This window comes from Haemaphysalis longicornis, unplaced genomic scaffold, assembly GCF_048455015.1.
Source record: "Haemaphysalis longicornis isolate Haplotype H1 unplaced genomic scaffold, Haemaphysalis longicornis Haplotype H1 scaffold_9, whole genome shotgun sequence".
In the NCBI taxonomy this organism is placed as follows: domain Eukaryota; kingdom Metazoa; phylum Arthropoda; class Arachnida; order Ixodida; family Ixodidae; genus Haemaphysalis; species Haemaphysalis longicornis.
The window spans coordinates 149118515-149139351 of record NW_027526460.1 but is presented as its reverse complement, the minus strand read 5'-3'; the positions used below and the strand labels follow the sequence as shown (position 1 = coordinate 149139351).

The following is a 20837-nucleotide window of genomic DNA, read 5'->3' as shown; positions in this document are numbered from 1 at the left end:
CCGGCGCCTCTCCCTACCCGCTTCGGGGAACAACTTGTCCGACCGACTCCTGGGATTCGCCCTGGCGGCATGCTAGGTCTGCTCGCTCGGGGGTCCCTTTTAAATGCAGAGCATTTCAGTAACTCACGATGTCACCTGCGTTGGCGTCCGTGGTCCGCGTCCGCATCGCTCCCCCTACACTATATAAAGAAATAATACTTGCCGGCGCCAGGTTTCGATCCTACGACTCTGCGGGCGGAACGCAAGGTGCACGGTACTCTACCAACTGAGCCACAAAGCCGACACAGAACGGAAGGTTACGAACGTGCCTTATATCCTTGACTCATTCAACCGTCGGCCAGAGGTGCGCCCTCTCCCCCGCGACCTCCTCGCCTTCTCTCCGCTCGCAACGCCCTCTCTCGCCGCGTTCGGTTCGGACGCACAACAGGTGGGGACGTGCGCAACACCCTCTCTCGCCGCGTTAGGTTCGCGCGCAAGAACAGGTGGGGCGCTCGCATCGCGCTCTATCGCCGCGGTCGGTTCGCGCTTAAACCACACATGTCGTTCGCGCGCGCTGCGGTCGCTAACATCTGTGGCGTGATCGTGACGTCAGCATCACGCGTTCGCGTGGTGGCGATTTCGGCGCTATAACACTCTCTCGCGAGGTGCATTGGATTGGATTGGATTGGATTGGCTTGGATTGGCTTGGATTTGGATTAAAGAGGATTGTGTTGGATTGTGTTGCGTCATAGCCTGAGTTGCCTGAAGCCAGGTGACTGCTAACACTGTACGAAATTGATTCAGTCATGCAGAAGTTTTTTCAAGTGACAAGACATCTGAATTGCAGGATCTTCCTGCATGTGACAGTGAAGATGCCATTGAGAGGCAGCATGTAGCAGAGCAGCGTGCTATAAAGAGATCCGTACGGACTGTGATGGCTATGTGCACATCGACAGTGATGTTGCGTCTTGCCCCGAGAACACAGCGGAGAGCATTGTTGCAAAGGTGTGCGATGAAGAGGAGGACGAGGAGGGTGAGCCGGAAGATCAATCTGAAGAGATAGCTACCACAGAAGATACCACACTTCAAGGAGCACAGTCAACTGAGCGGTATCTAAGAATATTTTTCCAAAAGGAACCAAGATCTGAACGTTTGTCCGAAGCTTAAGTGCCATGAAAAAAAAACGATCCTGAAGATGCAGTTGCAAGGACTGAAACAAAAAAAAAAGTGATTCATTTTTTGTCTCCACAGGCAATAATTCTTGCGCAATAAACTTTGTGAAGGGTGTGACTAAACCTCCTATAGCTACATTCGCCTTGTAGTGCTTCGAGTTAAGTGAAATAGTATTAAGAGTGCATATGCACAAACATTTGCACGTCTGCACATCTCTCCCACTAAACGGTACTCCTGTTAAATGGAACTAATTTTTTCAGTCCCTTCAAATACCGTTTATCGAGAGTGTACTGTATTTTCTATTTAATAGCCCTCATGTATCACTACAAAGTCACGTACAACGTGTTCCCTCCTCTATGCCTACCCGCTTTCCCGATCAGGCCAAGTGGTTATCTGCGTTCACTCCAGGGTAAACAACAAAATTAAAACATCATTACTTGTGTCGACATTTTTAAAGAAAATGCACTTCCAGATGAGGCCCATTTTTGTGTTTATGGTGCCAATGATAAGATTTAAAAGTGTATTACATACAATAAGCAACTCTGCAAGTCGCCGTGTTCGCTGTACTTCTGTGTGGTGACGGGAACGCATTTATTGCTCCCAAAAGCGACGCGAACAAACCTGTGCGGTTTATTACACCAACAAGCAGCATTCTCTAGTGGTAACATCAAATGTATACAACATGGCTACTTTGAGAATGCACTATCGTCAAAAGGCACGTTAGCAGCGAGTAGAAAGAAATTCGTGGGTAATGACGTAGTACACCACATGAAAGGCAAACCAATTGGTGTATTTTCGGCCATGTAAATCAACAACGAGTCTTGTATTTTGCATCTTTTTGCAAGGCTGACCGCTGCACCTTTCCGGTTTCTGTGCGGGGCAGGAAATCTAAGAAGTAAACGCCTCCGAGCAGATGATTATGCCTTGCCAAGTTGCCTGCGGAAATACAAAAAAAAATATGTGAAAGCGATATCTTCAACAAGAAAGTCCAACCAACGTCTGAATGGAACTTGCACGAGTCTTTACAGCATGAAAAATAAAAAAGTTCAACAACCTAAATTTGTTTCACCGCTTGACGGCCGGTATAACGTCGCAGCTCTGAATAAGGAGACGCTATGCTTCTGTTTTCGGTCGATGGGGGCACTGAGTGTCTATGCTAACAAGAAGCATACTTAAGGATAAGAAACTAAGCCCGATTGTTTCTATTTGCGACAATGTATGCAACAATGTATGAAAAATACGTAAGGTAATTGTGAACCAATAAAGGTTGCCGCGTATGTTGGAGCAGGTGACAATCTCAAAGAACCAAAATAATCCCTCCCTGCAAACACAAAACTGTGCGTTTTTTGACGAACTGTTTCCTTGATCCCTTTATTTCCGTGCACACCATGCCTTTACTTCTTCTGTAGAAAGCTTACAATCCACTTCCAACAGACTTATCTTCATTATCCTCTGAAATGTCCACCTACTTATTTACGGATCGACATATTGTGCCGCTAATTGGGAGCTTTGCAAAACACGGTAAACATGGTGTTGCGCAGAGTTCAATAGATAGTACAGGTGGCTGTATTAACGACGTGCCCTATGCTGCATAGTTACGAACCAGCAGGTAGTAACGCTACTCTGGAGTGGGAGTGTGTAGCTGTAGAAAATTACGACAAAGTTCATTTTTGCTCAAACAATTAAAAGCTAGCTCATTCTAAAGAATATGTTGGTCATGAGGCCATTAAGCAATTATGTTACCACATCAGGCAATTATGTTAGACCTTCTACTTTCATATATTGGATGAGCAGTGCAAAGTAGTAAATAGCGTCCGTTCATTGATTTCATGTCTCACTTCAGTTTTTTTATGCGGCGGTTTCTCGGTAATTGTTATTCTTACTCATAAAAGACTTGTCTTCAAAGCGACGCCTTGCAGCTTTTCGCCGTTTTATTGAGAATCGAAAATAATCATGTCTTTTGGGTCAGCGTACCGGTTTAAATACAGGTAAATTACTTCTGCGATTTCTTACACGTGTCAAATGCTATACTGTTTAACCTAACTAAAAAAAGAATCTGCTGATGAATAGTGTACAATTAATTCATCCCTTTTTCACTAAGCATGGTGATTACACAGGTGGTACTATATAAATATCAAAGGCACTTTTCGCACAAAACCGTTCGTTTCACTGTTGTGTCTTATGTAGTAAACAATAAGGCATTAGAATTATTTGAGCTCAACTGTGAACCATTCTGCGTTCAACAATCGTGAGTTCGAAACACCTTCCTTATAAGAAGTACCCTACCTGCAGTTTTTTGTGTGATGCCCATATAGAACTGCATACGTGGTACAATAACAGCAGCGCCACACAGGTCTTCAAGATGAAATAAAGGTTCGATGACTTGAACTAAAGCGTAACGTAAATTTACATATTCTTGCAACACAGTCCGCATATCAACGTTTCTCACCTGCTTATCTGCGCGAAATTCACAGATCTGTTTATAGCAGCAGACAGTACCCACTCTCAGCCGTTTTTCTGCATCACATGCCATAGGTACTATAGATATCCCTGCCGCACCTACAGTGGCACGAACTTATTAACGTAAACGACTCTTAACGGGCAAAGGGTTACTAAGAAAGAACTTTTAAATACGATTGTGTTTATTCGACTCAGCCATCCGGAAAAATCGAATGAATTCTTGAACCGTAAGTTCATATATAGCAAATCTTCCCGAGACACGTAATGAAGAAACGTAAAAGAAAACCGTAGCAAAAAGAATATATTCCGCATATTTGAAGCAAAACAACATTGCACAAGTAGCGCTCGCAGTGTTCTTTTTTTGATAGTAAATGTGTGCTTTATATTAGAGGCAGCAAAAAAAACGGCTAAGGCTTAGCCCAGCTAATCCTGGGTATGCAAAGCGAACTCTTGGCTTAGCCTGGTTCATTCTTGGTTGAAGTTGGTTAATCTTTGGTTAAATGTCGCGATTATACTATTCGCCTAAAGCCTGCCTTGGTTTTCTAAAGTTGTCCCGCTTCCGGCTTTCTCTTAGCCAAGCGGTTTGCCGGGCAATATCTACGGGGTGGTCTCACGGCGTTAGCACATGACGGCTCAAAGTCTCAGCTAACCACCAACGCTCAAAGAAAACGGTCCGGTCTTACGCTCATTCATGGCCAAGCTCGCATGCACACGGCGAGTCACGTGGTCCGGGGCGAACCAGCTGCAGAGAGAGCATGCGCGAAGCCGGAAGCAGAGGTGCTATCGACGAACGCGGCCGTGTATTTCTTGGTTGGGCGAATGGGGACGACAGAGCTCGGCCCAGCGAGGCACGTAATGTGTTGCCCAAGATAAGGCATAGCTGCGGTCCAATGAAGGCCAAATCTACCGCGACAGCATAACCACTCGACGAGATTAGTAAAGTTTTGCTTTAAAGTATGCCTTGCAAACAATCTTATGACCCAAGAACACAAGAACAGCTCGCCCGAGCCTGGACCTCGGGCCACGGGCCCGTTCCAAGTTCAATTATAACAAAATGTCCCAGTAGATGTCACGAGCAGTCGGACACGGGAAAATTAAATTGCCTTTATCAAATCTCCTCTGTGATTATCGTGGGAGAAGGAGAAAGTGGCGGGAAGTGCTTGAAAGGTCGGCTACGCTGAGAATAGAGGCATTTACGTAACAGGGGCAGAAGGAGGCTATCGTCTTCCGACGATGTTTGCGGTGAAAACCTAGATGCTCGGCCAACCATTTATCGCGTCTCTACGAATTCTGTAGCCTCCATGATGGCGAACGCAAGCAATTTAAAATTAATACCATCAAACACCATTACACCTGCTCGACCAATAAAAGGTATTCGTTCAGCAGCCCCAAGCACACACCAAGCCCAGTACACCGCCCTGTGCGACGTTGGTCGCTAAGCCAGTCACAAGCTCGTATGTAGAATAAATCCATCCCAACAAAATTGCTTTGTATCATACGAAAGGAAATCAATCAGCCCGAGTGCCAGTTCTTACACCAGAAAGTAACCCCTAGACCTGGACTCATATCGTGCCATAGCAAAAACTACTTTACTAGGGAAACTGCTAAGGAAATAGTACCTGGAGCGCTCACGTTTTTGATACGCACTATAGGGTATTTATAGCGACGAGAAGCGCAACGTCCCCGTAAGAAGAGGCGCCGAGCTGTCTGCGTTATCGCACACCGGAAAACAGGGCCTCGCATTATTGCAGGTGTGCTTATGCTGTGTACATTTGTTTATATGTCGAATGTACGTTATAATGCTCGGTTTCCGTTTGCATGGGGGCAGCGGCGCCGAAAACCAACAATACAACGCGGGTGCGAAATCCGCACCTCATAGACAGTGGGGTTCTTCGATTTGCAACTCTGCCTCACCGCCGACTCCCAGAGAAGTAGTGCGGCGTTCGATTTACAAATTTATCCCTGCGGCTTCAAGGGTTACTCGGACTACCCGTAGCCTAACCGAGGTGAGTTCTAGACTCTAAGTAGGAGAGCCCCAGTATTCAGAGCGGCCAGGAGTACAACGTCCGCGCAAGAAGAAGACGCGCTGACCAGTACGCATGATCGCACAACTTATATCAGGGCTCAGCGTCGCTAAAGTATAGGCCATGCAGGTATGGAGTTCTGCTTGCTTCGGAAGTAACCATCATCCCGGATACCTAAGAGGTTACACTAGACAGGTGTGACCACGCAAGGAAGCCTCCTGGGGACACAAGCAGCACTCCCTCACCAAGCCAGGTTCTTGCCACTGTAATGCAGTAGTTGACCCCCGCCTCCCATCAACCTAAATATCGACACTCAGTCCCCAGCAGCTGTAGAGCACCTGTCCACGGTGTCGGTCACGCAGCCGATGCAATAAAAGGGGCTAGAATTGCTGGGTCCATACAGACCGCCTTTGGTAATTGAACCTGCCAATGTTTAACCCACAATCCTTGTACAGCGAGGGAAGCTTGGCTGTGCTACTAGAGGAGCCCTCGGACTTCAAGCGTGATATCATAGGCTTAAGCGTAGTTTGCGCAACACGAGAAGACGTCACGGAACGGCCTAGCGCACAAAGTCTGTGCTACAGAGTACATCAAGAAAACAGAGAGCGTGAGGTGGGATTTTTAACCCACAGGAAAGTGGCAGGAAACATGGAGGAATTCCCGAGTATAAAGTCGTAGAAACAAGCCAAACAAGCGACACAGGCCAAATTTATTCAAAGCCTACGCGCCAACAGCTATTTGACAAGACGAGGCCATAGATGCTTTTCAAGAGTATGTCGAATCAGCAACGAAGAAGAAAACAACACAGTTCACGACTGTGATGGGAGATTTAAGCGCAAATGTAGGTGAGAAGAAAACGAGAGAAAGGCCAAAGGGAAACAATGGAGTAGGCAGTATCATTCGAGGTGTGATTTGCGGAGAGAAACCTGAAAGTAATCAACAGTATCTTCTGCAAACGAAAGAATAGGAAATGAACATAGAAAGGTCTTAAGAACAAAGCCAAAAATGAAAGCGAATGAAAGACAAAGTTGAGAAGGCTCTCGAGGCCATTAAAATAGGCAGAGCTGCAGGTGATGATGATATAACCATGAATCTTATAAAACAGGGACATGATTTTGTACCGGGAAAGCTTTCTATGCTATTTAGAGAACGCCTAAAAACTCTAGCAGTGCCATAGCCTGAAAAAAGAACACCATAACTCTTATTCACAAGAAGGGGGACACCAGGGACTTTAACTACAAACCCATTTGCTGCTCACAGTTGTATACAAACTGTTAAAGAAGTAATAGTTAACTGAATAAATCACGGGCTAGATCCTCATCAACCTAAAGAAGAGGCTATATTTAGGAAAGGACAATCCACAATGGATATCCTCCACGTCGTCACACAAAGGGTAGAAAAATCCTCAGTACCTGTTTACAAGGCATTCATAAACTACGAAAAATCGTTTAATTCGGTGAGAACAACAGCAGTGCTGGAAGCATTAAAAGCCATAGGGATTGAGGAGAACTTCCCAAGACTCATAAACGCATATATAAAGGATGTACGGGCCGGAGAACCCTTCCCTGGCGAGGCGACAATTTCCTGATCGGGAAGGCAGTACGACGGGGTGATACCATCTCCCCAAAACTGTTCGCAGCTTGTTTGGGGGGGGGGGGGGTGAGAGTGCGCAGGAGGGGTGTAGTCATGTGGCTCGACTTAAAAGCACTTAATTGCCGAAAAACGGAGAATACGTGAGCTGTTAGAGGTTTGCAGACGGCACAGTTCCGCTAAACGAGTCTGCAGAACACGTGCGCAAAATGCTTGATGAAGTAATTACAGAAATGACGGCCGTGGAACTAAAAATAAATATGAATAAACATAAAGTAATGACGACATTACTGCTCAAAGCACCCTGTTCAGCATATGTAACAAAACGCTAGAAACCCGCCGCAGTGGCTCAGTGGCTAAAGCGTTCCGCTGCTGAGCACAAGGACGTTTGTTCGATTCCCAGCCGCGGCGGCGGCTTTTCCGTTGGAAGCGAAAACCAAAACTCCCGCGTGTACGAGATTGCGGGACACTATGAGGGTCCCGGGTGGTCAAACTTATCGCCTACGTTGGGTCCGCGCGTTAAACCCTACAATGAATCAGAACTCCAGGAGAAGTAGAAGATCCGAAACTCCAGAAGAGGTAGAACAAGTAGAAGTAGAAGATCGATCAAGTCAACTGTGGTGATCTCTGTCAGAAAAAAAGTAATCCGGCGTAGAATGGGTTTGGGCTGGGATGCACTCGGCAAACACTTCCCGGTATTGAAAAGCAAGTTGCCTGTATGACTGAAAGGAAATTATACAGCCAATGAATCCTTCCACTGAATACATATGAAGCGGGAACTTGGCTACTTGCTAAAGAAACTTGAAAGGAAACTTAGATCGGCTCAACTCACCATGGAACGAATAATCATCGCAGTAACACTTAAAGACAGAGAACGAGCTAACTAATCAGAGAACAAACTAGAGTAGGAGATATCATAGCTAAAAAAATTGGCTCCAATCCACGGTGTGAAGGGGGTTAGGAAGCAAAACCTTGAGAGACACCCACAACAACTGCCCATGCGAAGTCACTCGAATTCACACACGTGGCTCTACAAAGCGTGATACCAGAGATTCTGTCACCCGTTACATGTAATTCGCGGGGGCGGCGTCCCGAACACTGGATCGTCGGCCACGGCCGGGCTAGAGTGGCGGACGACGCCGCCGCTGTAGCCCGGCCCTGCGTCGGCAGAAAACGGAGAGGAGCGTATTTCGAAGGGTGAGACGGCGGAACCTAGCAATCCCGATGTGCTAGCTAGGGGCTACACCCCCGCGAGACACAAGCACAGACAGCGCAACAATTCGGCATGTGGGCTTAGTGATTCCCTGTTTATACCGATTTGAACTAGGTAGTTTAATACGTTTGAGAATTGCGAGAAAACTGAGGGAACTTTTACAATCGCTATTCATCAGTTCCAGTTGCTACTTTCACCTTTTGTAATACTTGTTAAAACACAACCGAATGGGTATTACTAATTTAAAAACGGAGCAAGCAGTGCGTGGCAAGCAGTGCGTGGCAAGCAGTGCGCAAAAAGTAGCGTTTCTCTAGTGGCCAGATGTCTGTATGTGGTTTCTACATTTGCTGTTTCGCCCTACGAACCAATGCTTAGCGTATCTTTGCCGTACGACCACTTAGGTCTGTCGGGTCCGGATTACCGAGGGGGTGCTGTCCAACAAGTTAATCAAGCGGTGCGAAGGAGGTGCGCAATTGACGCGAAGCACGTTAGAACAGGCCAGGCCGAAAACAACCGTCGCTAAAGCAGACGACAAAGCCCTCCGTCCAACGCACCCGCCGGTGCGAGCAGGCAGCTTCATGCGGGAACGCAGGGAACGCGCCCTATCGCCGTGCCATTTACACTGTGCTCCGGGAGTGAAAACCGCCCTCTCCCTTCCCATCCGCGTTCGTAGTTCCTTGTCCAGGGCGCCACGAAGGAATCGTTGGCTGGTAGAGGTACAAAGCTTTGCTTTAATAAAGAAAAAGAAATGGACTGGGGCTGACAGCATAGTTAGGCGAAATGACAATCGGTGGAGTACCAGGGTGCCAAAGTGGACGACGAAATACGGACGGTACAGAAAAAGACAGGGAACAATCACTTGATGGGGGACTAAATAAGGAATTTCGGAGGCAAAAAATGAAGTGGAGCGGAAGAGACAGGAGCTCTTAGAGGTCGACGGCAGAGACCTTCGTTCTGCAGTGAAGCTAGTGGGCTCTTGATGAGGATAATGATGGTATGACTAACTTTCATTGCACAAGTTAGTACATTGAGAACCTAGTTGAATTATTGCATCGCTCGTGCAGGATAAATCACAGAAACGACTTGTCGTCTGTGTTTTTTGATGTCTAAGCCGTGTTTTTAAGCGTTATTCATGACGTCATTTATGAAGGGCTTTAAGATGTGGGAGTTTGTTTCCGGGGTTTCACATGAAAGCAAGGCTTTCGTTCTGAAGAATGATTCTTTTTTCGGACTGCCGACGCCAAGAACTCAAAGCTTATTTGTTTCCCGGAGCGCATCGAAGCTTGTGTGCTTACAGATATTGTAAAATGTCTCTTTGTACGACTCAATAAACATTAGCACCCACAGCCCGCCGCTCCATTTGAGCTGGCACCGCTGCCATCTGGATATATGTGGCTTTAAGTGCTCCCGTTGGTGCACAGATTCACAAACCTTCGAAACTCACGCCTGCCTGCCTCAACACACACTCTACATATCTCCAGAGAAATGCGCACCCTTCGCGTTTAGTCGCATACCAATGTTACAATGCGACGTTTTTTTAAATCTCACACCCAATTTCTGCGTCAAAAAACGGCGTTATAATTGTTATCAACCGTGTCTTATATGAAGAGCGCACGTTTGATTCTTGAAAAACACGGCTGATTGTAGTTTCTGGCAATGTCTACCGCATACAATGCAACACAAAACGCAATTTTCCCTGTCTTTTTCCGTCAACCTTGCCTCTTGAAATTGAATGTCCACATAAGTGATAAAATCAGCGGTGTAGCATTATTGAACCAAGCGGTGCTGTTGAGCAAACGAACGAAACCAGAAAAAACACATTGTTCAAAGCAGCCTCCTATATTAAAAAAGGTCTTCAGAATCAACGTTCATATTTTTAGAAAAAAACACAATAAAAGATTTCTGCGGTAAAGGACATGTTATAACTTTGCACACCAATAAAAGTGAATAAAATACACCTAAAAGGTGTTTTGAAATTTTAAACGAGATTTGCACGATATGTACACGTGCGGCACTTTGGGACTTGGTACAGCAACAGGTGTCCCTAGCTATCCCAGAAACACAAAAAAAGAAATTTCTTTCCAGAGGCTGTGCAGCAACTATGTGTACTATTTCGAAGCGAAGCTCAAAATTCTTGATTCATGTCGATTTGGATGGTTCTGTAAACACCTGCAGGTTCTCAGGTGCTAGTATTGTACCAGCAAGAGTCATGACAATAATCTCAACATGCGAGCCCTTATGGCGTCCATCGCTTCTCAAGCTAGGCCATACGGTGTCTACAGTACGAATGACTCCAAAAAGAGCCTATCAACGGGGACCTCAATGTCCGTACTAAGTGTATATGGTTTGCTCATCTTCATAACCGGTTTTGGCAGCATCTGTGGCAAATCTAGAATGTTGATGTTTCGAAGACAGGCATTGGTACCATATCTTGATGTGGCTTTTGATGTCTTGCCTGCATTCGTTCGACCCCAAACTCAAGCGTCAACCCACTTCTCTATTATCGTACTCGCACGTGCGCTTCTTGTAATCTGTGGCTACAAGGTGCTTTAAGCAGCACTTTTCCTTTACTCTGGCGTGTATGCAGCCCAGCCTGCTTCGTGGGTGACACTCTGTACCCGAATGGACACCCTATGTTTCACTGTACCCATTTACAACACAAAGATACCAAATCGTACCTGAGGCTAACAAAGAAGAAAGTCACGCATTTATAGGACCCCATTTTGCAGTGCAGGCATTGTGCCACGCCGGTGCACTGCTTTTTTTGAAGGAAAAGATCTGTATAAAGGATTGTGTGAAGACTGCCACCAGTCAGCACCCTCTTAATTACAAGAACTTAGGAGAATTGATTACGTGATACGGAAAACACATTGTAAGCTCCTAAAGAGGGTAAGCATGATATAAAAGAGGGTTTTTCCAGTGTGTTCCTTTTCAGTGTCCTGTCTTTTAGCGCTAAAATACGTATTTAGGGTCCTCTGTTCTCCCAAGAGTGCTTTTGTTTTAAATGCATAGCATTTCTTAGCCTCGCCTGTTCCTGCGTCGGACGGTGTCAACAGTTCCGCGTCCGCAGCAGGTGCGCCTCTCCTTCCCTCCTCTCTCTCAACAGCAGCTGGCGCGCGCATGCGTCGTAGTCAGCCCGTTCGCTCCGTCGCGGTCTCGGCGTAACAGGTGCGTGATAGCAGCGCGGTGGGGCGTGGAAGGGCGCGCGCTGCTTGCGCCTGCGCGCTCTCCCCCCCGTACTGCTCTCCCTCTACTCCGCGCGCTGCAAATATAAAGCCGCTAGCGGTCGCTCGTGTTTCAGTCACTGCGTTGCTCCTTCCTTCCTTGGTTGACGCTCGTGCCCACGTTTACTCGTGTCTGCTACTCCAGCATCCCGGAAGAAGCGATGGAAGCAACACTGCCTTCAATCAGTACTGAGGCCCCGATGCTCTGCATTTACTCGTGTTCCCCTCGCGGGAAGGCGCAGGAATTTGTTTATGCCTCATTTTGACCCCGAAGAATACTTGCGAATGCACCCCTTTTTCGTTTTTACTCATTCTCTCCGATTTTCATCACTTTATTTCCCGTTTAATCCCGTACTTCTTTGCCTATATTTTCGGCAGTTAGCCAGACGTCTCCCTTTATTTCCTTCTTGCATATTGTACACTCATTCCGGTTGTCTGAAAATATTAACAACACGATACCCACAGAATCGCTTGAATATCTAGGGACTTTCGGGTCCCCGTCGCTGTCAGGGAATTTTAACGGCATTTGTACTCAACTGTAGTAATTGTTTCGGATTGATCAAGGTCACCGGAAATTGGTGGAGGATACAGTCACTTGATGTATGTTTGTCTTCTGGCTCGTTCATCACTATCGGGAATTTAGCTATACGTTCAACATCCTCTTGTTGTTTCAATGTAAAAATACTTGGCTTAGCTTGCAGTATCTATTGTTTTAGAGCACGCTTCATATGTCAGGGTAGGCCGCACCTCAGTAAATTCATTTAAAAGAAAGCTACCAGTGCGCAAGATACACGCACGAAAAAAGAAATACACTCACTGGCCACGATGTTCTTGATGGCCTGTCCACTGACTTTTCCCTCATGGCCCGTTTTGACCACAACAAAGGCGGCAGCAGCCTCCCCATATTCAGGGTGAGGAAGGCCCACTACGCACACCTCTGCCACTGCTGCACAGTGAGTCATAATGATAGCCTCCAGCTTAGACGGAGCCACCTGGTTGTCCATGCACTTGATCAAATCTCTCATTCGCTCCACGTAATTCAGGCGGCCGTTCTCGTCGTAGAATCCGATGTCCCCTATGTACAAAAAAAGTCAATTAATGTGTATACTTCGCAGCCTAACGTTGAATGGCCAGCCGCAGACAATTTTGAATGACAGAAGCACAATAGCTTCTGGGTAACCTAGAAAAAAACTAGTAGCGAGACATATCCATTCCTGTAAAGAAAACCTGATGTGGCTTGAGCACTCACGGTTAAGGAAACGTTTGACCAAACTGATGATATGTGTTCTAAGGGTGGCCTACGTACTTTTACCACCTTTGTTAGCGAAAGTAAAAGTTTGGTATTGAGTTCAAAGGACAGAAACTAAGAAAAAACAATCTTCACACGAACAAAAAGCACTGAAACGCCTCTGTGGAGTGTGCGGTTCTTTATAATTGAGCTGACTGCGCTCAAAGCGAGAAGAAATGGGGTAAGATGAGTATGTCCTGTTCGGTACGCAACCGCAACACAACTTTCTCGTCTACATACACCAAATTCTCTCCTCCCTTCCCAACTCTCCATTCTAATCGTTCTGCTTTTTTTACCTGAAATCGGCTTTCAGGTGTGTCTTGTATTCAAATATGTCTTCTTCTAGCTCCGAAAGCCCTCTCGTGTGTAGAAAGCATTTCGAGTGCTCCGGGCTGGGAAAGCCTCCACGCGCTCAGTGACCTACACAATTGTACTCGCACCAGTACATCCAGAAATATGTCGAACGTGGTTGGCTTCGATGACTGAAAGGAATTTTAATTACAGCCTTTGCACCTGTGTGGAGCAATGACAACTTGAAACTATGCGACTCCGTGTGACTCGCCAGAGACTTTGTGTGTGGTAGGAGAAATGTCACTGTTCATCTCTTACTGGCATCAGCATTGTGCGTTACGACAAAGGAACAGGAAACCCGGACGTCAAGACACGAAAGAAGGACTACAGTCGAACGGGCTGTACCTCTCGAACCTCTCGAACCTCTCCCAGTCGAACCTCTCCCGATTGTATATCGAACCCGGATATACAAAATTACCGTCAATATCATCCCCTTGAAAATCCAATGCAAAAGTACAGCGCTATTGCACGCGTGTATTGAACTCCCGATCGCGGGCACATTAGTTATATCGAGCCCTCCGCTACAAGTGTCCCTGCCAGTGTGCGCCTTCTGACGGTATGGGGGTGATTTTAATTACTTTTCCCGTGTGCGCTACCACGCTTGGTGAAACGGAGGTGGAGTTGACGGCGTCGCGTTGATTCGATGGCCCTCAACACCCGCTCGCATGCTACCGCGGGGGCAGCCGCGTGGTAGCGAGAACGCGAGGAGTGATCGGGTAATAAGGCAATATAGGATGAGGGGAAACAGAGGACGCTCGGTTTCTGTGTTTGAGCTGTTTGGTGCCTCGCGCAGGGGGACCGATGCGGCGTGGTGCAGGTTTGATTTGTCCGCTGCATGCCCTTATGAAAGCAGCGGTATTCAAACTCCCTCGCACTATTTTTGAGCGCGACACTGCGTATGAAAGCTGACGTAAAGGCGAAGGCAGCACCTCCCGCCCCGGCTGTTCCGGGGCGTGTCGTGTGCAAAGCGGCTTTGTCGCGCGGTTCTAGACGAGAGGTGTTCGGTTCGGATACTGAAGACGACGGCACTGAATTCCTCGAGAGTGAATTTAAAGAGCACTCAGCCTTCCCCTGCGCCATCCCTAATGACACCTTGGCGGACGAGTTCGGAAGCACTGAAGGCGAGGTGCAGGCTATGGCGGATATCACCGATGCCGAAGATGCTAGATGCGGACACTACTAGTGGCCCTGACGACGCTCCCAATCTACGGATGGGCGTCCGAATTATTCGCCACAGTTGCGGTACAGCGAACAGGGCAGGATTTTCCCATTTGTACAGGGTTCGTAATCTTGAAGAGTGTTTGGTGAATTTTACGACGCAGAAGAAGAAGCAAGCGAACCTCACAGACACTATTATAATTCTAAATAAGGTGTGATAGTTGTCGCGCTGTGGTTCACATTTTCCGTGCTCTGAGGAATTCCATATCGGTAAGCTCCCTCGTGTCACTACCTGGGGAAGCTCTCAGTGATGTGCGGTCTTGTTAGACAATATCTTAGCAGGCGTATTGTATATTTCGAATTATCAGTGTATCGAGCTATTTCTGATCCCATTGTCTGTCTTCAACTGTGCGTTTATCGCAGAGACCAGAAGCATGATGGTGAACAATGCCGCAAGCAGCACCCAGGAGCGAATCCTTTCTTTCCATCTGATGTACTGTTTATTTATTTCATCAGAATAATCCTTATGTCAGCAACATTCGCAATATTTCGACATATATTGCATTTGAATGGTAGCAGCTGGAGTAAGCACGAAAGAGTGCATATTAACAAAGTCGAAGCAATACAACGGAAAGCGGTCAGGTTTATATTCAACAAATACAAAATAACAGAGTCACCTTCCGAGTTATTAAAAAAAGCTGAGTTGCTGACCATGCAAAATAGGGCGAAATTAGCGCGTTTAAAGTTCCTGTTCCAATTGCTTCATAATCAGATGAACATTAGTACCACAAACCTCATCTCGGTCGTACAGACACGACCGACGCGTAATAAGCACTCTTTTACACTCACTGAATTCCCTTGCCGCACTAACTGTCTCGGGAACTCCTTTTTCCCTCTAGCGATAAGAGAATGGAACAAACTAAGCCCATCCATCACGAGTGCCAATTCAATGACAACATTTTTAAAACTTGTGGAAAAGCAAATGGTGCCAATTTAATTTTTTTTTTTTTTTTAGCTCTAACCATGTGGCGCTACCCGTATTATAAACTGTCGTCATCGTCTATTTGTATGTGTTACTCTGAGTCTTTTAGAGTTCGATTGCTTTTATGGCTGTATGTTTTGTTGAAAGGATCAACCAAATGTATACCTTTTCAGACATGAAGCTGTGTGAGTTTGCTTTTAGTGATGTCAGAGTGTATTAATGCCAGTAATATGCACACCATGGTCACTGAAACCGCTCTGTTATTATACATTGTGCGCTGTATTGCTATGCATTTAGTACTGACTATCACATTCTGTGACGCATTTTATACACTTCAATGTACTTTTTTTTGCCCACCTGCTATGATCTCTCACGAGATTGGCAGTATCTCTAAATAAAATAAATAAATTACCGGCTCACTGAATACTGCAGAAAGCGAACATATTAGTTTATAAAATTATAAGAGTATTACGGCACTAGTTGAGAGCTCTACTGGAAAAGCGCGATTGGCGATCCTCTGTCTATTCCGGGGACGCGTTCACTGTGTAACACAGCCTGAGAACTGCAAGCAGTCTAGATCTTTACCACCAGGGATGGGCACTCCCAGAACTACCGGTCAAATGGCCAAGGGTGCTTTTCGGTTGGAGTGATACAGATGCAAAGTGGGATCTGATACACAACGTTTCAGATCTGATCCACAATCTGATACAAAATCATGAACGTTTCATCCCTAACGGATCTCGCAATACACTCCTCGCCAAGCGAAGGATATTGAAAAATATCCTTCTCGCTCCGATTCGGGCAGCCTTACGGCGGTAAATTTAATTCGTTAACCCAAAACAAATCTGTCTGAAGCTGCAAACACTCTGCTAACTCAGACTGTCTATTCGTGATATTATACAGACAAGGCTGTCTTTTTAGGACCAAAACGAGTTGAAACAGTTGAAGGGAACTGGAAACCACTTACCAGAATGACACCAGCCATCGGTGTCTATGTATTCAGCCGTTGCTTTTGGATTTTTGTAGTAACCGCGCATCGCTGACGGGGTGCGATACATGATTTCACCATTCTCGTTGGGCCCAAGGGGTTCCCGCGTAGTTACAGACAAAATCTGCGGCATCAGCCACGGGTTACTTGTTTGTAATGTTTAAGAAGGCACTATTTGAATAGCATACACTTATTGTAGTCACAGCCCAAATTAAACATATATTGAGATGCTAAGGTTCCCTCGTGAGGTAGATGTCCATAGACGCCAACGACTCGACGAGCTCGACCAAGGAACCAGCGGACACATCAGGAAAATAAGGGTCTACAGAGGTGACGACGAAGTGCTTGCGCGTACTCTCATGGTGATAATGACATGATTATGTCGTACACCTGAAGAGAAACGATCCAACAATTTAGATGTCTTACACCAAGCGTGCTTACTCCAGCTGCTACCATTCAAATGACGAAAGGGACTCACAACACCCTTGAAATAAAATAATAAAAAATTGCCACTATAAGCGGTCACCATTGAGCGAAATGTTTGCAGTAATGCCTCTATATGGACTGGGATTCGGTTGCGTTGTACGGATGAAAGCCTAAATGTGTCGATCAGACAAGGAATGCATTTAAAATTGTGTCGCATTCTTTCACTATACGGGATGAGTGTCAACAGCAGATAGAATTCGTATACCCCAGAGAAGGCACCTGCCGAACTTCTTGCGGCCTGCTCCACCAGGCCGACGTGCATGCGCAGCCTCATGGGAAAGGAGGGCGATTAGAACCTTAATGATTTGCCTCGTATGTCTAATGCAACAAGAGTACGGTAGGGCGTGAGGCGCACACGGAAAGAAGTAAACGACCGCCTAAAACAGCAATGACAACACAATAATTCATGATGACCCTTCCACGGGGGAGCTGTCAGAGGTACCTCTCCCCGAATTTAAGTTTCTCCTGGCATAAACACTACGTGGCTAATAACTTAACTGGAATGTTCAGCGAATGTTCAGCACCCGCCGCGGTGGCTCAGTGGCTAAGGCGTTGTGCTGCTGAGCACCAGGGCACGGGTTCGATTCCCGGCCGCGGCAGCCGCTTTTCTGATGGAGGCGAAAAGCAAAAACGCCTCTGTGTACGAGATTTCGGCGCACGTTAAAGATCCCCAGGTGGTCAAAATTAATCCCGAGCCCTCCACTACTGCGCGCTTCATCGCCTGCGTTGCGTCGGCTCGTTAAACCCTGAAATCATCAATCATCGAATGTTGAGCACTTCGCGTTCTTATGCGACCATTTTTAAACATCCCAAGACGCTTACGCATGTATTGGAAGGTGTAAATGTGAAAGGAAAAAAGGTCTAATTAAACCCCGCTCGTTGCTCCTTCCTTATGTTCATTGGGAGTAGTCGCAGCGGCCGCGGCTTTGTGCCAATTAGGCGGGGCGCATGCTTGACGTGCCGCCGAATCTTCTACTCAAAACCACAGCTGCACGGCTACGCATTTCACGTGTCTCTGATTCCCGTACCCCGCAGGTATTAACTTGTGCTTTATTTTACTGCAGCTAAAATGACTACGTGCACATACTTAGCAGCGGCAATGACTGACGTCCCTGTAGCTGCCGTGCTGGTGCGCGAACGTGTGATGTAAGGCTGTGAACTGATCTTCCGCTCTTATCCCCAACATCGCTGAAAAAGCTGTGAGCAGGGCACTGGAAAGGCCGATTATGACCCCATGAGCCAGCCATGTAGCGGTACTCAAACAGACGTCTGTCTGTCAGAGACGCGTAGACCGAGGCCTGATCGCTTCTCTTGTGGCAACGGTTCATTTATTGCTTTCGCAATAACACGGTAACCTGGGCTTGGTGGCTAAACGGACTATTAGCTACGCTATATTTCATGTACTCCGCATAATTACTTCAGAAGGGATCCATAAATGTTTACAAACTCACCCACATCAAGATGAAGGTGTTTTGCTAAAAAAATTGATTTAACCCTTTAGGACAACAGGCACCTTAAAACACGTTTTAAGTGATTTTACTGCCCATACAAGACTATAAGCACAGGCATATTTTTTTCATTCGGAGTCCTGGGGTGGTAATCATGCGAATAACATGATGTAGCATTTTCCGAGCTCGTCCTGTTTCATCAACAGGTAGGGTTGATGGTGACCCCGCTTAATTCCCTATTTGAACTCTCCTATAGAGCAGGTAAAGATCATTTTAGCACCAAATCTCCAGTTTAATTTTGTTTTCAATATAATTACGCGTTTGGAACTAATTACGTATTGAAGCTTTTTAATGAACTAATAGAAGTTTGTTGCAAGGATATTACGGAGAGATATTCACTGCGGCACACAAATAAAAGACAACTTGGTTGTCACGTATTTTGTTATAAGAAAATATCGTAACGATTACTGTCTTTTCTCACTTAATTTGAAAAGTTTTCCTTTGGCGAAAATCGTCTATTTGTGTAATTATCACAGGGACGGGACGTGTTTCTACCTTGAGCTCAAGGTTGGGTGTTGGCACACCGAGGTCCGTAAAGCATATCTCGTCCTGCCCAGGGGTCGTTATCAGGCCCACGCACTCGGTGGTGCCCAAAAATTTCCGGAAACTGTGCAGGTTCGGAAAGACATCTCGTACATGGCGCGTGATGGTTTCCGGTACGGCGCCACCACTCAGACTCAGCTTGTGCACTTTTTCGAGACGGATATTTGTACACAGCATTTCACTGATGAGACCGTTCAGGCGAGTTGGAAAGCTGAAGAACGACGTAACCTGCATAGAAAAAGGAAACTGTTAGAAGTCACGCACGCGCGCACCATTGACGAGGGATTCGATTTCTGTGTAAGTGCAGTTCTGTTGCTTTATATTATAATTCCAATTGAACACACTATAACCACGTTGCTACGCATGTTGCTACACACGGTTTGGATCCTATGTTAGACCTGGCTAAGTCTGAAAAATTTTCAACTCCTTACCCGATGAGATATTTTCTATTTCTTTTCTGCGTTGCCTAAGAACATACCTGCGTTAAAACTTTTCTCTTTAGTCTACCGCTAACTAATACCATTTATTGCCTGTGCTGACTGGCGGGTATGGCCCGACAAGCCTTGCATGGCTTGGGCCAACCCGATGTTGATTTGTATATTTCAAGAGTTGAATTAAACTATTACTATTACTATACAACCAGCATGCTTTCACGCCTTAAGCTAGGAGCTTAAGGCGTTCACGTGCGTTCGCCATTTTACGAAGATTTGTAATTAGGTAAAAGTGGCCCGCTGCATCTTCGACTTCCAAGGACTGTTCTAGGCGCCGGCAAACAGGGTTCGCCTACGAAGAACAAAATAACATGCGAATAGGGATATGCTTGCAAATACGGGAATAAATATGTGAATAAACTTGCGTCTACCAATCAACAAAAGCGCTGTTACGGCTTTTTCAGTTGCAACTGTGAAAATAAAGACACTGTTGGGGAAGCGTCGCTTTGTGTACTCGCATATCAACGGACGCCCAGTCAGCACAAACAACCTGAACTTCCAACAAGAAAGCTTCAGTGCCCGATCTTTGGTCCTTACTGAAATGTTAAGATGGACGTTGTAAATTCCAGTATAAAAGCGAACAGATCCGTCTCACAACCTATTCATGTTGAACAAAATACCAGAGAAACCATACGAAAACCAGCGGTACGTTATAAAATATACAGTGAAATTAGGGCAATATTTGATACCATATGTGTTATATAAAAGGGCTATTATTTTTACGAAAAGAAGCTATATTTTATATAAACGCTAATATGTGGAGGTACCAGACGCGTAAGTTTTCCAATTACTCTAGGGATCTGTGTTTATTGCTCGGGCATTTGGTGGATTTTATGAGGGCATTGTTTTATAAAAACACGCCACTTCAAACGTGGCAAAAAATGGTATGTATGGAAGTTCGCGCCAGTCAATCTCTTAAAAACTTCTGTATCTGAGGTATCACAGAAAATGTGGAGCTATATCACATAACGAAAGTAGCCTTAGCCACACTAGTGATGGGGCCCTTTTCCTGTGTCACTGATCAACTCGGGATCTTTGAATCTAAGCCGGCTTGCAGAAACGGCCACGAGCTGAATAGACCACTTGGCTTTTGCTGAATATTTGTAACCAATTCTCCGCTTCTTCCAGGAGACTTCTGCTGCATGTAAAAGGCGAAGTACGCAGCTTCAAAATACAAGGCTACTCTTTGTGCATTCTTCGTCGGCAGCCAAGAAATAGACGTGGCGGCTGTGTGGCATCAGCGTTTTCCATACCGCCGCAATTTGGAAACGCTTAAGCTCACCGTTATTGTGGCCAATTCAAAAAGAAAATACATTTTGAAAACCATTGAGGCCTTTTGTTTCTTTCCTTGAATGATGTGTACTTATACGCCATTAAAG

General features: G+C 46.0%; 1 protein-coding gene across 1 annotated transcript in view; it reads right to left on the bottom strand.

Annotated features, from left to right (window-relative positions):
* Positions 1 to 1921: 1921 nt before the first annotated feature.
* LOC144152150 (putative 4-coumarate--CoA ligase 2) overlaps positions 1922 to 20837 on the bottom strand; it is a 78950-nt gene continuing 60034 nt past the window's right edge. The window contains exons 6-9 of the mRNA XM_077683366.1: positions 18920 to 19195; positions 16410 to 16554; positions 12481 to 12738; positions 1922 to 2088 (exon numbers count right to left, since the gene is read on the bottom strand). Coding sequence (XP_077539492.1) covers positions 1961 to 2088; positions 12481 to 12738; positions 16410 to 16554; positions 18920 to 19195 — 807 coding nt within the window. The 3' untranslated portion in view covers positions 1922 to 1960. The remainder of the gene's footprint in view (positions 2089 to 12480; positions 12739 to 16409; positions 16555 to 18919; positions 19196 to 20837) is intronic.